The sequence below is a fragment of the Phodopus roborovskii genome, unplaced genomic scaffold (assembly GCF_943737965.1).
Source record: "Phodopus roborovskii unplaced genomic scaffold, PHOROB, whole genome shotgun sequence".
NCBI classification, from domain to species: Eukaryota; Metazoa; Chordata; class Mammalia; order Rodentia; family Cricetidae; genus Phodopus; species Phodopus roborovskii.
In genome coordinates this window covers 22,154,583-22,177,517 of record NW_026126511.1, presented here as the reverse complement: position 1 = coordinate 22,177,517, position 22,935 = coordinate 22,154,583, and the positions used below count along the sequence as shown (strand labels likewise).

General features: G+C 34.6%; 1 protein-coding gene across 1 annotated transcript in view; it reads right to left on the bottom strand.

Annotated features, from left to right (window-relative positions):
• Positions 1-22,935, bottom strand: part of Klhl1 (kelch like family member 1) — a 262,568-nt gene that overhangs the window by 50,091 nt on the left and 189,542 nt on the right. Inside the window, exon 7 of the mRNA XM_051195755.1 lies at positions 12,545-12,769. Within this exon, the coding sequence (XP_051051712.1) occupies positions 12,545-12,769 (225 nt within the window). The remainder of the gene's footprint in view (positions 1-12,544; positions 12,770-22,935) is intronic.

Sequence of the window (22,935 nt, the reverse complement as noted above, 5' to 3'; positions counted from 1 at the left end):
GATAAATGTAGAAAAATTGAAATGACATTTTTTACTGTATGATAACACCATAAAATAATGCTATATGTCAATAGCAAGAGGAAATTAGTAAAATACAAACCACATTGAGTCTAAACATAAAAGTAAAACTAATATAATAATAAGAAAGCCACCTAAAGATGGGAATATTGTTTGCTATTGCGTTGTCTTTGAATTGCTCAATTGCTAAGGAAGAACAACTTCTAAAATACACTTGATTATCAATGCTGCTGAATTTATCCAAATTACATTTTTTCTTTCTATGATCTATCTCATCTCTTTATTTCTTTTCTTACCTCTCTCTGTATGTAACTCTTCTGTATCTCTCTTGATGTCTTCCTTTTAACTAACTTATTTTTTTGCCTTACAACATAGATATCTCAGCAAAAGCTTTCAAGCAGTATAAAAATTACAATGTGGCTACATTCTATTTTTAAGTGAATGATTACAATGAATACAAGTAAAACAAAAAAGTTTTCATATCCCTTACATGATTAACTATTTTACACATTATAGGTGAAAAATTTCTCTGAGAATACAATTTATATATTTTTAAAATGCTTTGACTTCAAAATCTAAATCTAAGGACATGTTACTGGGGAAAAGAATTTCTATTTTTGTTTCCACAGAATATAAAAATCTGTGGATTCCTTCCTGACTTAACATGGTTTGATCAAGTAAGACCCCCTGAAACAGCATCCCATCTAATTCAACATTCTAAACAGCTGGAAAAAGGCAAGACTTCAGAGCACACCCAGGAGTTCTACATCTTGTTTTCATTTAAATGCTTAATGATCACAACCAATCTCTTTTAAAGGTAAAAGGGGATTATGGTTTAGAAATAAATACTTTATATTGGAATGGATTTTCAATTATTGATAACAAATTTGAGGTCATTTTGTCATATATATGTTTCTCCTCTTGTTTAGGTATTGTGTTTGTATAGCTCATTCAAACATGCAATTTATATTGAAGTACAGACTATAGATATTTACCTATAGCAGTCAAAACTTATAGTTAGGTTTGTTAGGCTTTTATAGATATATAGATATATGTTTAAAATGTATAGGCATTCTTCAAACCTTTCAAAGACCTACAGAATATGACATTTAAAATGGTTTAGGGTTTTTCTTGACAGTGGAGATATAACTGCTTCTGACAACACCACTTCTATCACAAAGAAAGATGGACATCGAAGAAACTCCTTATGGAGTTTATTCCAATATGGGCAAGAAATTGTTCTTGTCTGACCTGTTTGATTATATGCTTAACTGGACATGGAAGACCTACAGAAAAGTGACTGTGGAAACAAATGGACATTTCTACAGGGTTCCTGTTTCATGGAAGAGTCTGTCAGGCTTTCTTCAGGACACACAGAAAAGTGACTGACAAACTGCCAATACAGGTAGACAGTTTAAAGTTTCCTGCTTTGTTGATGAGTCTGCCATACACACTATGTCCTATCAGCTGAAGATGGAACTTTACAGAAGAACTTCAGGTGACTGACCAGGTAGCAAGATGTCTCTGTCATTTCTAGAGTTTATATAATATCCTTCTGTGGTCTTTAAAGGAGTAAAAGACAAATAGTTATGGTTATAGTTTTCCTTAGTTAGGATTAAAGATAAATTACATATAAGCATTTAAACTCACAAAGATAGGATAGATGATGTATTATTTTCTTTAATTCTTCCTAAATGTTAATGGACTAAATATTGTTAACAATAGTTCTTATTTGATAACCGTTTTTTCACATGGAATTTTACTGTGTTAATGTTAAAGTCCTTTATATTTTACACAGAAAGAGGAGATAATTGGTGATGTCATTCTGTAAATATGTTTCTCTTATTGGTTATATATATGTTATATATATGTTATATATATGTTTCCTGTGGGCCAATAGGAAAGCAAGATAGGTGGGACGAAGAGACAAGGAGTATTCTGGGAGCTATAGTAGAGAGGATTAAATATGTAGGATGTGAGAAAAGAGGTCCAAACCCTCTCTCTAGTAAGACAAGGCCAAGTGGAAACACTTATATTGACACAAATGAGTTAATATTTAAGATAGAGCTAGCCAATAAGAAATGCTACTAATCAGCCAATAGTTTCATAATTAATACCGTGTCTTGTCTCTGTGTGTTATTTTGGGGCTGATGGTGCTCTGGGTCAAGGCTGACAGGAAAGCACTTGTAAAAGTAAGGCAGTTCAAATTTACTGTCTCCTAAGACACAGCATACAGACAAAAATTAAACAGAAAAATATTGTTTAAAAAGATCATCAAAATGGATCTAATAGACATGCACAGAACATTCTATCCAAACAAAAAAAAAATTACAAATTCTTCTCAGCAAAGCACGGGATATTCTCCAAAATTGTGCCACAGTTTAGAAGACAGGTTTCAATAAATGTAGAAAAATTGAAATGGCATTGTGTACTATATTATAACACCATAGAATAATGCTAGATGTCAATAGTTCTAAACAAAACATTTTTTGAGAATAAATTTGATACTTTATGAATCAATATGGTAATTTTTTAAATTATAGAAATTAATGAAAGGGAAAACACATCAAAATGCACATGATACAATAAAACATGAGTATGAAGAATGTTTATATTGCTAATTGCCGATATCAAAAATAAGTAATAAAGAATTTGTTGGACTTTAAGGTGATAAAATCAAGAATGAGCCAAACCTGAAACTTGAACATTAAAAAAAATAATAAGATTAGGGAGTAAATTAATGAAGTCAAAGTTAAAATTAAAAAGTCAATGCAACAAATAATGAATTCTTTGAAAAATAAAAAAGACTGACAGACTATTAGAAAAATTAACCAAAAGAAAGAAAATGCTCAAACTAATTAAATTAAAGATGACAAGGAGACATAATATAAAAATGTCATTCACAGAACAATACTAATGTACCTTAAATACATGTTCCCTTAATTTAGATATTCAAATTCAAATTGAAGAATTTTGAGAGCCCCATAACCTATCAAAACACAATCAAAATATCACTTGGTAGGGAGAGGCAGGCAAGTCTTTATATTTCAAGGCCAGTTTGGTCTACAGACCAAGAAGTTCAAGGAAAGCCATGGCTACACAGAGAAACCTAGACTTAAGAAAGGAAGAAAAAAATGAAATAAACAAGCACAATGAAAGTGTGGCAAAATAAAAAACAAACAAAAAACAACAACAACAACAAAAAGAACAACAACAAAAAAAAAAAAAACTGTAGCAATAAAAAAACTTCTTTCTATCCAAAACTGCTGGAATCATATGAATGTACTGTAGAAACATACTAAATCCTGAAAGAATTAACATAAACAGCATTATCCTATAAATTGTACAAAGATTTCTTTCAAAAGTCTTGTTTTATGAAGCCAGTTTTATCCTGCTTTATAAGCCCGATAAGACACAGAAAGCAAAATTATAGTCTTAATTTCCCTGATGAACATAAATGCAAGGATTCTCAAAAAAAAAAAAAATACTTGAAAACTTAATTGAAAATCATATCCATTTTAACACTCCTTCCAGGCATCCATAGGTGATTCAAGAAACACACATCAAAAAATTCATTCATCACAGAAAGAATGAAATTCAGATGGTTATCTCAATAAAGGTAGAAATGATGCTTCATAAAATAAAATGTCTTTTTATTATTATTGTTACAATGATATGAAGGAGCACACTTCAACACATCACAAACTTATGGAGAGCAGCATATTATATTAGATTAAAAAAAAAAAACTCAAAGAATTCCCCATTAAGTATCAAGAAAAGTGTGCTCCTGATCCCCACCCTTTCCAATACAGTGTTTTACTTAGCTAGAGTTTGTAAAACAATAGAAGAAAAACAGGGCTAAGTTAGTTCTGGTGTAAGAGATGGGGAGGGAGCAGAAGTCAGTGAACAGGGTAGGATTTCTTGCTGGTCAACAGAGCACTCTACTAGGAGACAATTTAAGTGCAACAGCTCTACTTGTTCCAGAAAGAGAGGGGGGTATAAAGGCTGTGCAAATTGGCTGATTCTCATTAAACAGCACATTTCTACCATAAAGTTTCTAGTACAAAATATAGTTACTATTGGACAGCAAGGGGAGAAATCTAGCAAGGAACTATGGACTACAGGGGAGAAAAATCTGGCAACCATGCTTATGTAGAGCTTTCAGAAAAAAGCAGGCCTTTAGGCCTAGAGAACTTCTCCAAATAAGGGCAAGTAGCAAGCAAGAAATTTCACTGGGGGGGGGGATCCCCCATGTTGTTAAGCTTGGGCGAGAGCTGCCAGGCCATGGCAGATTATGGTACCCAAGTCATCCCATCAGAGTACAAACCTTAAAAATCACAGTATCCCTTGTTTTTATATCACTTAGCCCTAACCTGAAATACTCTAGAGCAGTGGACTGGGCCTCCATAATTCTGTGACCCTTTAATGAAGTTCTTCATGGTATGTGCCCCCCTATTTTCAATGCTACTTCATAATTATAATTTTTATACTGTTAACAATCAAAATGTAAGTGTTCATGTTTTCTGATGCTCTTAGGTGACTCCTGTGAGAGAGCTGTTCCACAATAATAGGTTATTCCCCACAATTTGTTAATCACTTCTCTAGACTCCACTAAAAATCTCTGACAGCAGATAAATACCTTTGTTAAAAGAAAACAAATTATATTAAAGTAATACAAAAGTTGAGTAGCATATCTATACACCTATAAAAATAATACTAAAATGTAAATTAGGGATATAGTCTCATCCACAATAGACACACACATACATACACACACTCCCCATGGAAATATATATAATAACTAATAAAATGGATTTCTACATGAAATATTGAATGTGGAAAATAAGTAAGACACCAGAAGATCCAAATATTAACTGTGACCAGGTAAGTGTGGGCACATTGCCCATTGAAAACTTTAAGATGAAGATATATTGTTAGTAGACTGGCAAGTAAAGAATAGACATGCTTTTCTTTGTCACCATGGTTGGACATCTGCAACTCTGACCTTATACTCAGCTTTAAGTTTCAAATTTATGATCTCTTTACAAAATGTCTTTAGTTTGAACTTGTGAGGTTAAAGTGACCTAGCTGTGTTCAGTTAGTCTTAGTAAGAGAGCAAGGCAAGCTATAAGAGTTAACATTAGTCTTGTAGGTCTCTGGGTATTTCTCTAGAGTCAGTTTTCACTTGAAACCTATAATGGCTCCCTCTTTTATAGTCTCTCTCTCTCTCTCTCTCTCTCTCTCTCTCTCTCTCTCTCTCTCTCTCTCTCTCTCTCTCTCGCCTATTCTTCCCCTGACTCCATCTTCCTAGTCCCAAGCTACTCCAAATGACTTGACAAATTTAGATGAACTCTCCAGGAAGGCATCACCCTACATGTGGAGTGGGGGCCTGGGTGGGATGGGAGGATGGTTGGGGGGCATGAGAGGGTAGAAGAGAGGGAGGGAGGGACAGAGAGGGAACTAGGATCAATATGAAAATAAGAAAAATAAATAAATTAAAAAAATACACAGCTCCAGAGAAGCTATGTAAAAAGAAGAACCTTAGGAGAGAGACATGGACAACCCTGGAAAAGAAATTAGATGAGATTTACTAGCCAAACTGGGGTTGGGTGTGGTAAGGGGAAGGGGAAGAAGGATGAGAACAGGGTGGAAGGAGATGGCCTAGGCAGACAAGGATACAGTGGGAGAGCAATGAAAAAAAAAAAGTTTTTTTAAATTTAAATTTGAAACAAGCTTGTTTTATATATCAATCCCAGTTCCTGCACCCTCCTGTCCTCCCTTATTACCCTCACCAACCCATATTCTATCCTCTTTCTGCACCCCAGGAGGGTGAGGTCTTCAATGGGGAGTCTTCAAAGTTTGTCATATTATTTGGAGCAGAACCCAGGCCTTTCCCCATGTGTCTAGGCTGAGGGAGTAGGCTCCAAAAGTCCATTCATATACTAGGGATAAATACTGATCTACTACCAGAGGCCCCATAGACTACTCAATAAGCCCTCCCTGCTTACACTACACTCAGGAAAAAAGATATATTAATAGGGAGAGTCACCATGGGTTTAGGGAGAATTAGGGTAACTCTCAAGAATTCACAGGAAGGAACCCAGCTAAGGCTACAAGCAATAATAGAGAGAATTGCTGATCTGGCCTTCCCCTGTAATAAGATTGACAAATACCCCAACTGTCCTCAAGTCCTCATCCAGCAATTGAAGGAACCAGACACTGAGATCCCTAACCAAGAACAAAGCTGAGCTCTGTGAATCCAGGCAGAGGGAAGAAGGAAATATATGAGCAAGGGAGGCCAAGACCATGATGGAGAAATCTACAGAATCAGCTGAACCAACCTCCTAGAAACTCACAAACTCTGGACCTACAACTTTGGAATCTCCAGGAGACTGAACTAGGCCCTCTGTATGTGGGAGACAGTTGTGAAGCTTGGACTACCAGAGGGGCCCTTGGCAGTCAGACCATGATAGAAAACTGGCACATGACCCAGCTTGTTGGAGCCCATGCTCACTAGCAGTATAACCAAGATATAATCCTGGCATATGACTAGCTGTTGGAGCCCATTCTGTATGGTAAGATGCCATGCTCAGTATTAATGTGTGAGGGAGGGGTGTGGTCCTGCCCCAACCTATTATGGCAGACTGTGATGACTCTTCATGGGAGCCCTGCCCATGAGGATGAGTGGACTGAGGGTGGGCTAGAGGGGAGGGAAGGTGTGACAGGGAGAACAGTAATTGGAATGTAAAATAATTTCAAAAACTAAAAATAAATTAAAAAGGCAAATGCTATTAGAGTCATTGCTTTAGCTATATACTTAAACTACTTCCCCCTCAGATTTATATATGTTTAACATCTGATTCACAATATTGAATGTACTGCATTAAAATCCCTTATGCAAATCTATGGAAACCTTTATAAATAAATAGGTTGATCTGGTCTAGTAAACAATGCTATTCTTTAAATACAAGCAATGCAAAAAAGAACAAACACACATGCAAGTAATTACAGAACAGTCACAGAACAGTGTCTACTCTGTACAAGGTGCTCCTTTTTATAAAATAAAAACTGACAGACTAGAATGAGTTTTCTCTATCCCAGTGAGCTGTAGTAGAGAGAAACACAGGATTTTTGCTGATGTATTCCTCAGTGCATTCATTACTAGCTCTATTCTGTGTTCACTAAAACCTATGGAAAGCCCTGAAAATAAACATTACATTTAGTCATATTTCTTATAAAATATATACACTAAGTATTAAAGAAGATTATGTTTCCAGTTGTATTTCAATGTCCATTATTTTCCCACCTGCTTTTCTCCAGGAGTTTATATAACTGATTAGTTTTTTTTTTCCCCCTAATACAGGAACATTTCCGGATATAATTAAAATCCATCTCACCTTATTCTCTCCTCTTATTATTCTAGTAATTTAACTCCAGCTTAGTGTAATAATTCAGATATGGAGTCAGAAGTCATTCAGGCAAGAAATATACTTCATAGACAAAGTTGGGCTATCAAAGTTTTGTAACAGGGAGGGAGTAATATATTGGCATTCACAAAGAAATCTATATACATTTATATGTATGTATATATCATGATTATTGTGTACCTTCTTATACAAATTCATACATATATATATATATATATACTTGAATTTGAATTTGAAATTCAGTGTATATCATTCAGATAATAAATATTTTAATTGATCATTTCAAACATTCATCCTTCATGAATTGTAAATGAGAAAATGTAACTTCTATTTCTGCTTTCAATAGTCATCATTAATGTCTTTAAAATGCCTTTGTTATAAAAATGTTTAATATGAAGCTTGTTAAATATTAACCTGATGTTCTTTTGCATGTGATAAAAGAAATATGAGACATCTTATTGCACTGCCTCTGTAAGGCTGAGGAAATGCCAGAAACAGAGAAAACAGGCAAACTTAATACTCTCCTTACTTGTTAGATGCAGCACTGTGGAAGAACTATAAAACTATTGACCTGAGTGTGTCAGGAGACACAAGGGACAAATGAATGAGATGGAAATATTGGCTGTAAAATGTTTGAAAGGAGCATTTCCTAATTCTTAATTTAAAAAAAATTTACTCTGCTCTATTATTATGTTCTCTATTAAGAATATTATGTTCATTGTGTTCCATAAAAAATCAAATCACACAAGAGCAAAACAATCCCAGGCATATATTTCTTTTATAGCCAGTCATTATATTACTCAATATATCTTTCCTCAACAGACTATTTTGGAAAATATGAAGTATTGTCTTATCAAATTTTATCTACATAAAATATGAAAAAGATATTATTTTCATAGTCATGTTTTATAGAAATTAATGTTATAGTAAATACTTGTAGCTAATTGAAAACACATTGACTTAATTAGTTGTATTCTCTAAGCAGACACATGGCTTCTCTGATACCACAAAGTTAATATTCATATTATTTTCATAGTCTAGTTGACCAAGTAGAAAGTACATAGTAAATTTATTGAAAACTATAAAATATTTTAACACTTTATCACCTTTATCAATTAACCTATTTCTGTGACCTCATAAACTATGAATATATATTAATATATTAAAAATATATTAGGTGATCAAGATAAAATGCTTGACAGGTCAAAATCCTATGGCTTTTGTTTTAAATTATATACATTTTCTTCAAATTATTCCTATATATATATATATATATATATATTTTTTTTTTATATACTAACTTTAGCTATTTTGGTCAGGGTTCCAGGTCACTACTATATTTTACCCTTGCTAAGACTTAGAGAAACATGGTACACACAGTGGAAAGAGTACAGAGGACAGGGACCCCAACCACACAGAATGTCTTCTGGACTTGGCATTATATGTGAATTCATGAACTTACTGTAGCTGTGATTAATTGTGCAAGATAAGTACAAAATTGGCCTGCTGATATTTCATTGTGGATGAGGGAGGGGCTTCAGAAACTACCTTTACTGAATGGACTTTTAGCTATTAATGGTTACAGATGTGTCATTTCCTTCAGTAGTGCATTCACTAAAAATTGTCTATATACACACTTGCTCTTATGTGCAATCCCAATTAGAAGCTGTGAGTCATATATAAAAGGAGACATGAAAGCAGAAGGAGAATTTCCTAGGAAGCAAATTTTGGTAGAATCATTATGTAATTGTGGAAGTATCTAAGAATAAATTAAAAAACAATGACCAAAAATAATGAAGTCAATTGTTACTTCTTGCGTGAAATAACAATGTAGGCAATAGATTCAGCAGATATTCTAAAAGCGAAATGGGAATACAATTTATGCAATGTTTGCATTCATGTGAATTACTAAGCTATGTTGCAAAGAAATCCAAGAGACTTGATCCTTATTGAATTAGAATAATTCTTATTCACATGATCCATAAAAGATTCAGAAACCCTACCGTGTACATATCTGCCACAACCATTAAAAATAATTGGAAGATTAAGAAGAAGACAAAAGAAAGTGAGGATAAGAGTCAGAAATGGGAGAGCAGGGAGGAGAAGGAGGAGGAAGAAGAGGAAAAGGAGCAGAAAAGAGAGAACAGAAGATTGAAGAAAGGATTGAAGAATGCAGAGAGGAAAATGATCATTTACCACAAATTAAAAAAGAAATAAGGAGAAGCAAATTTCAAAGAAAGTAAATTCACAGGGATAACACACAATTTTAACACTGTTCAAAGAAGAAAACAATATAGTGACTTGCTATGTAGCAATTGTTTCACTTTATAAACCTAAATTTGACATTAAAATACTGTAAGTATTTACATTTCACAAATATTGTGACTTTATGTAAACTAAGAATAATTCAAAAACTGGATATTAATCAATCAGAGGAACTGACATGAAAAGTAAATAAAACTTAAAGCATATTAATGACAAAAATAAACAATATCAATATTGATACCACATGGCTACAGAGAAGGCAGTGCTGACTTTGAATTCTTACTGTGTTTATGTAGGACAAATACATGGAGCTTTCTCTCATTAAAATCTTCATAGTTGGATACTTGTCAGATCAGAAAAGAGTGTATATACTTTGTTTCACAAGCAACCTTGCTTCATCTCACTGCACCTAATGTGAATGTGCAAACCAAAGGCCATTTTTTTTTTTTTATACAGGGCTTTCATAACCATTGCCAGGGTTATTTCAAATGAGAGAATTCTCAGAAATGTGATTTCTATGTTGTAGTTTTATTATTATGGGCTGCTCCACACTTTAGAAGTTCTGTAGAAGACTGTTCTGTAACACAAAAGTTAAAAGGACACAAAGACATATATTTGGGTTCAAGCTTCAAGTTGAAGGTCAGAAAAGCAAACCAGCTGGTAACTAGCTCTTACTCTATGTCAGAATGAAAGGTGATCCTGGCTCCACCAAACCTTAGATTTCTGCCTCTCCTCAACATGGCTAAAGAATCATGAGACTGAATATCTTCCTATCCTCATTGTGGCTGGAGGACGAATGCCTGATACTGCTTTCTGAAGACCCTGCTCCTGTCTTTTTATTATTATTATTATTACTATTATTATTATTTTCTTGTTTTACATATAGATCCCACTTCCCTCCCCCTCCCTCTCTACCATGGCCCCTAAACCCTTTACATCTCTCCCACACTTCACAGGGAGGGTGATGCCTTTCAGGAGTGATCAAGAAAATCTGTTAATTCATTTGTAGTAGGGAGTAGGCCCTCCTTCCTGCCTCTAGGTTAAGGGAGTATCCTTCCATGGGGAATGTGCTCTCAAAGTCCTTTTTTGAATCAAGGATACATCCTGGTTCCAGTGTCAGAGGTCCTTTAGACTGCCCAGGCCTTCTAACTGAGACCCATGTTTAGGGGGTCTGAGTCAGACCAATGCTGGTTTCCCAGTTATCAGTCTGGGTGAGGGTCCATGAACTCCCCCTTATTCAGGTCAGCTGTCTCTGTGGGTTTCTGTAGCCTGGTCTTGCCCCCATTTTCTTATCACTCCTCATCTCTGCATCTGGATTCCAGAAGTTTGTCTCAGTGTTTAGCTGTGGGTGTCTGCTTCTGTTTCCATCAGCTACTAGATGAGGGCTCTATGATGGCAGATAAGTTAGTCATTAATCTCATTATCAGGTAAGGGCATTTAAGGTAGCCTCTCCACTATTGCTAATATTGTTAGTTGGGGCCAGTCTTGTAGGTCTCTGGACATTTCTCTAGAGTGACTCCCTCTTTTATCTCTTTTATGGTATCTGTATTTTTTTAATTCCCATCTATTCCTCCCCTGACTCAGTCTTTCTAGTCCCACATGTCCACATGTTCTTTCTTCTAGCTCGCTCTCCACTCACCACCCCCTCCCACTCCCAATATGCTCAGGAAATCTTATTCCACTCTTAGGCATATACCCAAATGATCCACATTCATGCAACAAGGACATCTGTTCACCTATGTTCATAGCAGCATTATTTGTAATAGCAAGAACCTGGAAGCAACCAGCTGGTTATCTTTTATATGCTGGGATTAAAGGTGTATGATCCCAGGTGCAGAGATCAACTTTGTGTGTCATCTTTATGATTGACAACCTTGTATAGATCTGGATGGCATTGGATCACAGAGATTCATCTACCTCTTAGAATTAAAGGTGTGTACCACCACCTCCTAGCTCTGGCTCCTGGGATTACAGGTGTCTGTCACCACTGCCTGTTTTCAATAACTTGTGACTGACTGCTTTCTTAATCCTCAAGCAAGCTTTAATGAACCATAAATAATTTATCACCACAGCTTCTCCTCAAAACAAGAAAATGATAGGAAGAAATAAGCATTAGGGAGCAAAGAACAAAGATAGTCAAAATCATGAGGCAAGTTGGTGGAGGTGATGTATCAGTTTGTGATGGAAGATGTAGGGAATGCACACACCACAAGAGGAATAGACATGGAACAGGTGAACTATTAAGTTGTTATTGGGTATCTAAAGCCAATGGGAAAGACTGAATGTCATACACCTTAGATAACTTTCCTTACACTCCCATATCAACGTGAACATTTACAATGTGCTTTTTGTATGGCTTTGGAAATGGGTCTATTGTAGGATAGTGTTATTCTGTTCAACTCTAATGCTCACATCTTAGATTGATAGTAGAATATGTGTGTGTATATGTGAACTTGATATTTTGTGAATTAATATTATTTATATATACTTTTTAAATTATTATAGAATTGTTTTCCTGTGCATATCTAAATATAAGATGTATAATTCAACTATGACATGTCTTAATATGCATATCCTAAATACATAAAATGTGTGCAGTCACTTACCTGTGGTCTGTCAATTCTTTGAAAGAAGTGCTTGGCAGTTTTTCTTACCACCCTCACCACATGGGCTATAGATTCAAAAAAGTCCTCTTATTCAACTCCTTATACTAAAATACTGTCTTCAAATGGACATTTTATGTAAGAACTTATAGCACTTAACTTTTATTGATTTCAATAATTTACATGTTCAAAGACTTTTCTAAACATTACATCGATAATCATAGGACTTACCTAGACCATGCCTATGTGTGGACATTGGTGGCAAAACAGTCCATGTCTTTGTTTTGGGATTATAACATTCAACAGTGTTCAATGTCTTTAAGCCATCTCGACCTCCAATGACAAAGAGCTTGTCATCAATAACAGCTACACCAAACTGAAGTCTCCTGCCATTCATCATTCCTGCTTGGATCCAGAGATTTGTTCTGAGGTCATACTTCTCTATGGTCGTAGCTCCTGATAGAAAATAAAATCAAATATTTATCAATTCTAATGAAACAAAAAATAGTTTGTCCAATGCAGTGCAAATTAGAATGTGAAAACAAACCAGTCATATTATTTTTTTAAAGGAAAGCATGTCATAAAAACAAAGGGAATAATAAATCAATAACTTTATTTTCTCTTCTTTGTGGGCATTGATGACAGAAACAGACACATATATCCAGTGCTAAACTATTGCTTAATGGGAACAATGTTGGGAATGACACAGTTTTGTCAGACTTTAAAAATCTCTACTTTATTATTTGTTATTGAAACTATGTTTGGTGATCTCAGCTTGAAAAATAGAATGAGAGTCCATTTAAAAGACAAAATTATGTGTGCTATTGGTACCACTTCTGAAATTAAAGATATGATGATTGAATCAACTTGACTGGAGTGGCAATAGCTCCCCATTTCTTTTTACATTTGTCTTATGCATTGAATGAATGAATAAATAAATAAAAACCTAAGAAACAAAACAAAAACTACCATTGCCTGTGAGAGTGTCCAAGTGTTTCCTGTCTAGTTTGAACATATGAATATCAAAGGATGTCCAAAAGAGAGGAAATGAACCCACAAATTGTCCTTTGTCTCTTATATAGGTACATTGATAGATGTAGGCCCTCATAATACACCTCCGACACAAAATAAGTGAAAGTTATTTTAAATGGCAATTTTAAGATGTTTAATAATTATTCACCATGATATTTAAACTTGTTAAAATGATCTGAGAAACAGAATGATAAAATCATTTAGATATACAAAATGTTATTACATCTTTTATAATTATAACATCTGAATAAAATAATGGCTTTTACCTGAAATATATATATGTAAATTTGAAAAGTTAAATAACACTAATATGAAAAAAAAATGAAAAGTTCTAAGCCAAACTGCTCTTAGGACTGGTAGTACTACACTTTAGTACTTGAGCTACATAAACTATTACTGCTCATAATATATTCACAAATGGTTCATGTGATTTAAACACCTAACGGCTTATAATCTTGCTGCAATGTTTGACCTTATTGTTTAGCCTCACATCCACAAATATTTAATCTTCATAAATCTGCCATGAGCTTTGTGTACTTTCATTCAGACACCAATGTTCCATTTTATTTACACTGTTATTTACATATAACTCTGTAGGACTCATTAAGTTTTGATGCTATAACCAGCAATAAACAAAACAAATGTGAGCACCTTGCCTGAAGAAATTTTGCCAGTTACAGTGTTCAGATATAATTTACTCTCTGTTTTTCTTCAAAAGTAAGATAATAGCATAGAAACTTAAATGATGAATTATCTGATATAAGCAAAAATTGAGGTATCATAAAGCTATTAATTTTAGAAAAATAAACATAATATATGAAATTACTTGATAGTATTTTACCTATGTGTGTGCTTTTAAAAATGAATGTGCTTATTTTCATATTAAGTGCACTTACTCTATTGCAATTCACTGTCTGTAAATTCATTTTCTGAGGAAAATTGCATCATTGAATAATTTCAAGAATGCCTGACTATTGTCAAGGCTATAGTACTTGTTCAGCACAAAATGATACTAAGGTTATTTTGCTGAAGACAGCCTCTAGATAACTCGTTGAACATAGACATGTCTATGGAGAGCCTGCCTAGAGCCTTAACCCTACTGTCAAGGTATCTTAAGAGTTTATATTGCTGTGAAGAGGCACCTTGACCATGGCAATTCTTTTAACACAAAGCATTTAATTGTGGCTGACTTAGAATTCAGAGGTTTAGTATATTATCATCTTGGTAGGAAGCATGGTGGCGCAGGCAGATACGATACTCAAGATGGAGTTGACTAAGAAGAGGCTATGAAACATGAAGCCTGACTTGAACTTCTGAGACCTCAAAGCCCATCCACTAGTGGCGCACCTCCTCAAAAAACTCAATACCTACTCTGAGAAGGCCATACCTGCTAGTAGTGCCACTTCTTATGGACCCATGGGGCCAATTTTCTTTTTTAATTCAAACCACCACACTAATGTTCCTAGTGGCTCAAAAAGTGTGGGATTAACCAACTGTCATTTATTTATGGGTTTATTTATTTACTTGTGTATTTATTTCCCATTCCATGAGATGGAGTGCCTGGCCAAACACTACTTCTAAGATGGCTGTAGAATCTGTTACTTGGACTTCGGGGAAATTCAAATACTTCAGTTCTTCTAACAGACCCTAAAATGACTCCTGATAACATTTTCACCCATAGACCCGTGTCTTGCTCAGGTATCATTAGACACACTTCTTGCAGTAGGTGGAACTCATATAGAGTTAACAACTGGGTAATTTTCAGAGAATGAGATAGACTCTTGAACACTCAATTCTAAATTAATTATCTGTACCAATCTCTCACCTCAATAATTAGGAAGCTATAGGGAGGAGAAGGCAAAAGATTGTAAAAACCAAGAGTAATGAAAGGCATCAAGAAAACTATACTTTTTAGACACAGCAAAGCTGATGCACAGATGAAATCACAAAGACTGGAAGATGGACAAGTCCTAGACAGGTCTAAGCCAGATAGTATCCCAGGATTAATCTAATTGTATATACACACCATACCTATGGGGATATCTTCTGCTTATCCATAGAAGGCCAAGATAAAACTTAACAGTTCTTTATTGGTTTGTTCAACTCCTGATGTTTTTCCTAGGCAAGGTTGTTTACATATATTTCATGGTTTCTGAGTTTGTATCATTTTGGGTTTTCTGTGTTTGTGAATTTGTGTGTCTCTGTGTATGTATCTGCTTCTTACACCTTTCCTTTGTCTCATGTTCCTTTTTACTTATTCTTTTTCCCTATTCAGTAATTTCTGCTTTTATTTTTTCTTATTATAGTTCTGTTTTTTAGATGCCTGTTTATTTTCTAAAAAGAGAGCAAGATAGGCTGTGGATTTCACTGTGTGTACAGATGGTAGGTTCTGCAAGAAGTTGTGAGGGGAACATATTCATAACATGTTATATGAAAAAAATCTATTTTTCATTAAAAATATTGTGTGAGTTCTCAAACTTGGTAGTATTGATATTAAAAGAAAATGTATATTTAATATCTGTCTTTTGTGATTAGCTATTGACAGATGATAGCAGTTGAACGTAAACTGAATTTGCATACCCTAATCCCACTAGATGTATACTATAGGAATAGGTAGACAAGGAAGTTTTGTAGGACCTTCTGCATTCATTCCCTGAACTCTTAACTGCAAAGCTTGCTAGAAAACATGAAAGGCTGTTATGCTCATCAAGGGAAGTTTTTGGTTGTAGATGAAGCTAATATGACCTGAGCAACTACATGCATTAGTATTCATAAGGGAATATGTGATTTGATGTGGATAAAAACACTCTCAGAACAAGTTAGAAAAGTCTCACATCTTAAAACATCATTTGTGCTTTCATGGATTATTGATAGCTTCAGTCACCTTAAATTTTTATAATAGAAATAATAGCAATCTGTTTTATTATTCAAATTCTTACTAAATAAGTATCTTATGACAACTGTAAAAAAAAGTTAAAAGAAAACAAAAACGATTTCAAACATAAGGGCTAAATAGCACAAATACTTATGAAAGTCAAAACAGTGAGACAAACTAATATTGTGTTGACAAAGTTGCATTCCCTCCAAAGTACCAGAGAAAAATAATTTTCTTGACTTTTGTTTTGTTTTATTTATTTATTTATTTATTTATTTATTTATTTATTTATTTTGGCCTTTTTCTGTGTCCAATAGGATATTCTCATTTGACTCTTACACATTCTTATACCATTAAATCTCTGACATTGTCCATAGGAGAAATTTGGGCTTTAGTAATCTGCCTCGATCATATAAATTTAGGTAACCCTGTATTACTATCAACACATTAGCCATCTCAGTCCTTAAGTTGATATCTATTTCATTTTTATTATAAATGTGTATGTGTGTTTGTGTAACTATGCATATATGTGATTGCAGATGGCTATAAATGAGAGTGGGTGATGACATGGGTGATGACATGGGAACCAAAATTGAATCATCCATGAGTACAGTACCCATTCTTTTTATATTTATTTATTCTTGTAAAAGAAATATTAGGGTTGATGTTTGCTAACAGTTTTAGAGGGTAAATGTGAATATCATCATGGCAGAAAGCACATTGGTGTGGTGTTGGAGCACTATTTGAGAACTTTACAACCTGAACTGTAGGGAGCAGGAAGTGACAGATATTAGCCCTAACATGGATTTTTGAAACCTCAAATTCCACTCTCTGTGATAAACTTCCTCCAAGACGATTCATACTCCCAAAAGGCAACCCCCTCCTCATCCATCCTAAACAGTTCCACTAAATGGTTGGGAGGAGGAATAAAGTGTCACTTTAGGCTAACAGTATTCATTTCAAGTACTAGATGAGTGGTTTGTTGCCTTTATTTTAGCCAGTGTCAGCTGTTAAGGCAAGGAGTCAAGCTCAATCCTGAGCACACAGGTCATCTAGACAAAAATTAATACAGAAATACTTGTGTTACTATACATTATAAAGCCAATGGAACTACCAGATATCTGCAGAAAACAAAATCCAAACACAAAACAATATGCATTCTTCTCAATACCTCATAGAACATTTTACAAAACTGAACATATACCCAGTCACAAAGCAAGCCTCAACAGATACAAGAAAATTAAAATAATCCCCTGCAAACTATGAGACCAAAACAGATTAAAGCTGGATTTCAACAACAGAAAGTCTAGCAACTCACAGAAACTAAACAACTCTCTAATGAATGACTACTAGGTCAAGACAGAATTAAATAATAATAATAATAATAGTAATAATAAAAGACATCCTAATATTCAATGAAAATGAAAGCAATGGATACCCAAACTTCTGGGACACAAGTAAAGCAGTGCTAAAATGTCAGTAGTACTAAGTGCTTACAGAAGAAGAAGAAAACGATGATGAAGAAGAAGAGCAGAAGGAAGAAGACAATGAAGAAGAAGAAGAAGAAGAAAGAAGAAGAGTAGAAAAGAAAGGAAGACATCGTATTCTAGTAACTTAACAGCATAACTGAAAGAACTAGAATGATTTTCTCAATATAGAGTACTTATCGAAGTTAAATCCAGATCAAATAAACAACTTAAGTTGATCTATAACCCCTAGGTAAAAGAAGCAGTTATTAAAATAGTCCCAAACCAAAAAAGCCAAAGCCAGCTGGTTTTAGTCAGAATACTACCTGACTTCAAAGAAGAGTTTATGCCAGCATTCCCTAAATTATGTCACAAAGTAGAAGCATAAAAAACATTTCCAAATTCATTCATTAATATACAGCCACACTGATACTCAAACCACACAAAGATTCAAGAGACAAAAATTTTGAGTACTTTTGCATCTATAATAAAAGTACTCAATAAAATACAAAATGCAAAAATACTCAACAAAATATTCACAAACTGAATCCTAGAACACATCTAAAAGATCATTCATCTCAGAGATGGAGGGATGATCAACATAAGCTAATTAATCAATGTAATCATATTTTAAAAGCTAAAACAACAACAAAAATTGATAACAAAACAGATGAAGAAGCCGGGTGTTGGTGATACATGCCTTTAATCCTAGCACTCAGGAGGCAGAGGTAGGTGGATATCTGTGAGTTTAAGGGCAGCATGGTCTACAGAGCTAGTTCCAGGACAGGCTCCAAAAATACAGAGATACCCTGTTTCAAAAAGACAAAAAAAGAAAAAAAAAAACAAAAACAACAACAACAACAAAATAATAACAACAAAAACAAAACACATGAGCCATGAGCCTTTCATTAGATGCTGAAAAGGTCTTTGACAAAAATCCAAATCCCCTTTATTATTAAAGTCTTTGATGCATTAGTGATACAAGGGACATACCTAAGTATAATAAAGACAGTTTAACACAAGCCTACAGTCAACATAAAATGAAAAAGAAGGAAATTCAAAGCAATTCCACAAAAATCAAGAACAAGAAAAGACTATGAATTTTCCCCATATTTACTCATTATAGTACTTGAATTTCTAGCTAAAGCAATAAGAAAACTGAAGGAGATCAATGGAATACAAATTGGAAAGGAAGAAGTCACAATTTTAGTATTTGCAAATGATATGATTACACACACACACACACACACACACACACACACACACACATCCCTCCCAAAATTCCACCAGGAAACATTATACAGCTGACAATCACCTTCAAGTAGATGTCTGAATACAATATTAGCTCAAGAAAAGAAAGAAAGAAAAGAAAAATCAGTAGTTCTACTACATACTAATGTGAAATAGACTGAGAAAGAAATCAGGAAAACAACATATTCCACTATAGACACAAAGACTATAAAATGTCTTGGGGTTAACCTAACCAAGCAAGCTAAAGACTTTCTAGAAAAACATGTATCAGAAAATTTCCAAGTCTTTGAAGAAAGAAATTGAAGACATCAGAAGATGGATACATCCACCATGTTCACAGATGGATTGAATTTACATAGTAAAAAGGGCCTTCCAATCAAAAGCGATCAACAGATTCAATTCCATCTCCATAAAAATTCCAACACCACTCTTTACAGACCTTGAAAGGACAATATTTATTTTCAAATAGAGAAGAAAAAAAATCCAGGTTCACAAAAACAATCCTGAACAATAAAAAACTTACCAGAGTTATCAGCACTCGTGTTTTCAAGCTGCACAATAGAGTTATAGTATTTTAAATACATGGTATCTACACACACACACACACACACACACACACACACACACACACACAAAAAAAAAAAAAAAAAAAAGAAAGAAAGAAAAGAAAAGAAAAGAAAATTATGTTGTTGGTCAATAGAACCAATGAATCAATTAAGGATCTAAGTGTAAATCAACATTCCCATGACTACCTGAGTTTTGAAAAAGATGCCAGAAATACACAATTGGAAAAAAGAAAGCATCTTCAACAAATGGAGCTACCGCAGAAAACACTTCTCTTGATAGAACACTGACAGAACTGTCACTAATATTGACCAGAAATGGAACCTAATTAAAGTGAAAATCTTCAGTAATGCAAAGAACCCTGTTAATAGGGCAAATGGCAGCTTAGAGAATGGGAAAATATTCTCTCCATCTCCACATTTGACTGAGGGCTAATATCCAATATGTGTAAAGAACTCAAGAAAGTAGAAATCTACAAACCAAACATATGATTAAAAATTGTGACTCAATAGAGGAATTTCAAATGTTGGAGAAACATTTAAAGAAATGTTCAATATCCTTAGCCACCAGCAAAAAGCAAATCAAAACAATTTTGAGATTCCAGCTTATACATTTTACAATGGCTAAGAACTATAACACAAATGACATCTCATGCTTTATTATATGAGAGAAGAGTAACCAAGAAAAAGAATAAATATTTCCAGCATTCCCTTGGTTCTATTCTATTTATCATTATTACTTTTATAAGTTTCAATTTGGAAGTGACCTATATTTTTCCTTTTGCATAAATTGTGCATTCATTTTGGTGTTTATTTTGTCAGAGAAAACAAATTCATCTACTTTAACTTCAGCTTCTGTTCTCTAAATAAAAGCAGCATTTGCCATTGCATACATCCACACATGAATATGACACATGACTAGATCACTATTGTAGTAACTAATCATTTTGTAAGAGATTCAAACGGACATGTTGATTCTCCTTTGGCAGCATTGTGACTCTGCCAGGGCCTGCCTATGTTTCCCAGAATTCTACTCATCTCCTAGCCCAGCCTATCTTCCTGCCTCATTGGCTGAAGAGTGTTTTATTCATCAACCAATAAGAAAAACATATACAGAAGGACATCCCCCATCATCTCCTCTTTTCTGTCTAAATTAAAAAAAATGGGTTTTAATTTTAACATAATAAAATTATGTATAACAAAATAGTTATCAAGTAAGAACTATAGTTGACAATATTTAGTCCATTAACATTTTGCAATATTTTTCCTTTTCTTTAATTTAAATTGGAAACAAGGTTGTTTTACATGTCAATCCCAATTCTCACTCCCTGCCATCCTCCCCTGAACCCCTCAGAACCTCTATCCCATCCCAACAAACCAACAGTCCATCCCCTTTTTGCTCCCCAGGGAAGGTGAGGCCACCCACCATGGGGAGTCTTTGAAGTCTCCTAGATATCCCTCAATTGAAGAATGCATGGATAAATTGTGGTACATTTACACAATAAAGTACTACTCAACGGAAAAGCACAATGTAAGTCTGACATTTGACAATTTTGTTTTTTGATTTACTTTATATTTTTTTCATGTTTTTTTTAATTTTACATATCAATTCCAGTTCCCTCTCTCCTTGCCTCCCTCTTTCCCTTCCTCCCATGTTCCCAACCACACTCCTATCCCACCCCTCCCCCCACTCCACGGGGATGGTGATGCCTTCCAGGAGAGGTCAATAAGACCTATTTAGTCATTTGGAGTAGGGACTAGGCCCTCCCTCCTGCCTCTAGATTAAGGGAGTATCCCTCCATGGGAAATGTGCTCCCAAAGTCCTTTTGTGCACCAGGGATACATCCTGGTACCAGTGTCAGAGGTCTCTTAGATTTCCCAGGCCTTCTTCTAACTGAGACCCATTTTTAGGGGGTCTGAGTCAGTTCAATGCTTGTTCCCCAGCTATCAGTCTGTGGGCCCATTAGCTCTTCCTTATTTAGGTCAGCTGTCTCTGGGTTTCTGTAGCCTGGTCTTATCCTCCCTCTCTGCATCTGGATTCAAGGAGTTCTGCGCAGTTTTTAGCTGTGGGTTTCTGCTTCTGTTTCCATCAGCTACTAGTTGAGGGTTCTATGATGGTGGATAAGTTATTCTATCATCTAACCTATCTTTCTGAGTCTATAGTCTTTTATGTAACTTATCTTTTATCATAACTAAGTATTCTATAACCATCACTATGTAATCTGTCGCTTTGTAGCCTGTCCTAGCAACTCTCTGTGTAGATCAGGCTTGCGTGGCACTCTTAGAGATCTGCCTGCCTCTGCCTCCCTAGAGCTGGTAAATTTAAGGTGAGTACCACCACCACTTGACACGAGAACTAGCTTTAAACATATATTTAAAGGGGAAAAGTTTCTACTATGTTATTTGAAAAATCAAGCCATCAGTAAAAAGTTGTTACAGTGCCAATAGAAATTATGAAAAGTAGGGTGCTATGATTTGTATTGCCATGATACAACTACGGGACAAAAAGGTTTCTGTTAGTTTACAACTCTAAGAACATATTCCATTAGTGAAGGAAGTAGCAGCAGAAACTCAAGACAGGAATTTAGGGCAAAGACTCCAGCTCACATCAAGTAACTTATCAATACAGTCATTGAGATTGAGAACAACTGAAATAGTACTAATTTCACTAATATTTATTAAAGCTTAATTGGAGGATTTTTGAGTAGTGGTTTGTAAACAAGATATTAGTACATAATAAGGAATGAGTCTTTCATTTGTTCTAAGACCTTTTTCAGAATTAGTGAGACTATTTTACTATTTGCATTCTTCACAACACAGTTGATTAATGATACTAACCTAATGCTGAAGCTCAATGTAACAAATTTTACTGTTTTTATTTCATTTTAGAAAGATTTTGTTTCTATTAAATAAAAATGATGGGCAGAATTTTAAATCTTCTCTATCTCCACATTCTTTTCTTTACTTTTTTGAGAACCTGTGATTATGATAAAATATCAGATTTCTGTCATATATGTTTTATGTAAAATGGACCAGAGTATATATCCCTGTGGAAATCTGTTGACATGACCATTGCAAAATGGAGAAAGTTTGCTAATCATTAATAAAAGGAATAATTAGGGACTTTGTACCATAGACATAACTCAAGTGCTAATGTTGATGTGAAGATAGAAGGAAAGACCAGAGGAAGAATTCAAATACCAACTGTAGGGAGCCTGGTGTCAGATAGCATCATTGTCACCTAAATACAAGGAGAGTTTTTTTCCCAACAATCTTAATTCCATTTGTGACTATCACAGGGTCCCTGTATGTGCTATCATAGAGGACAGTCTAGGCAAGTCTTCATACTTTTTGTTGTTGTTGATGACAGAGTTTCTCAGTGTAACAGTGCTGGCCATACTTGAACTCATTCTGTAGAGCAGATTGGCCTATATC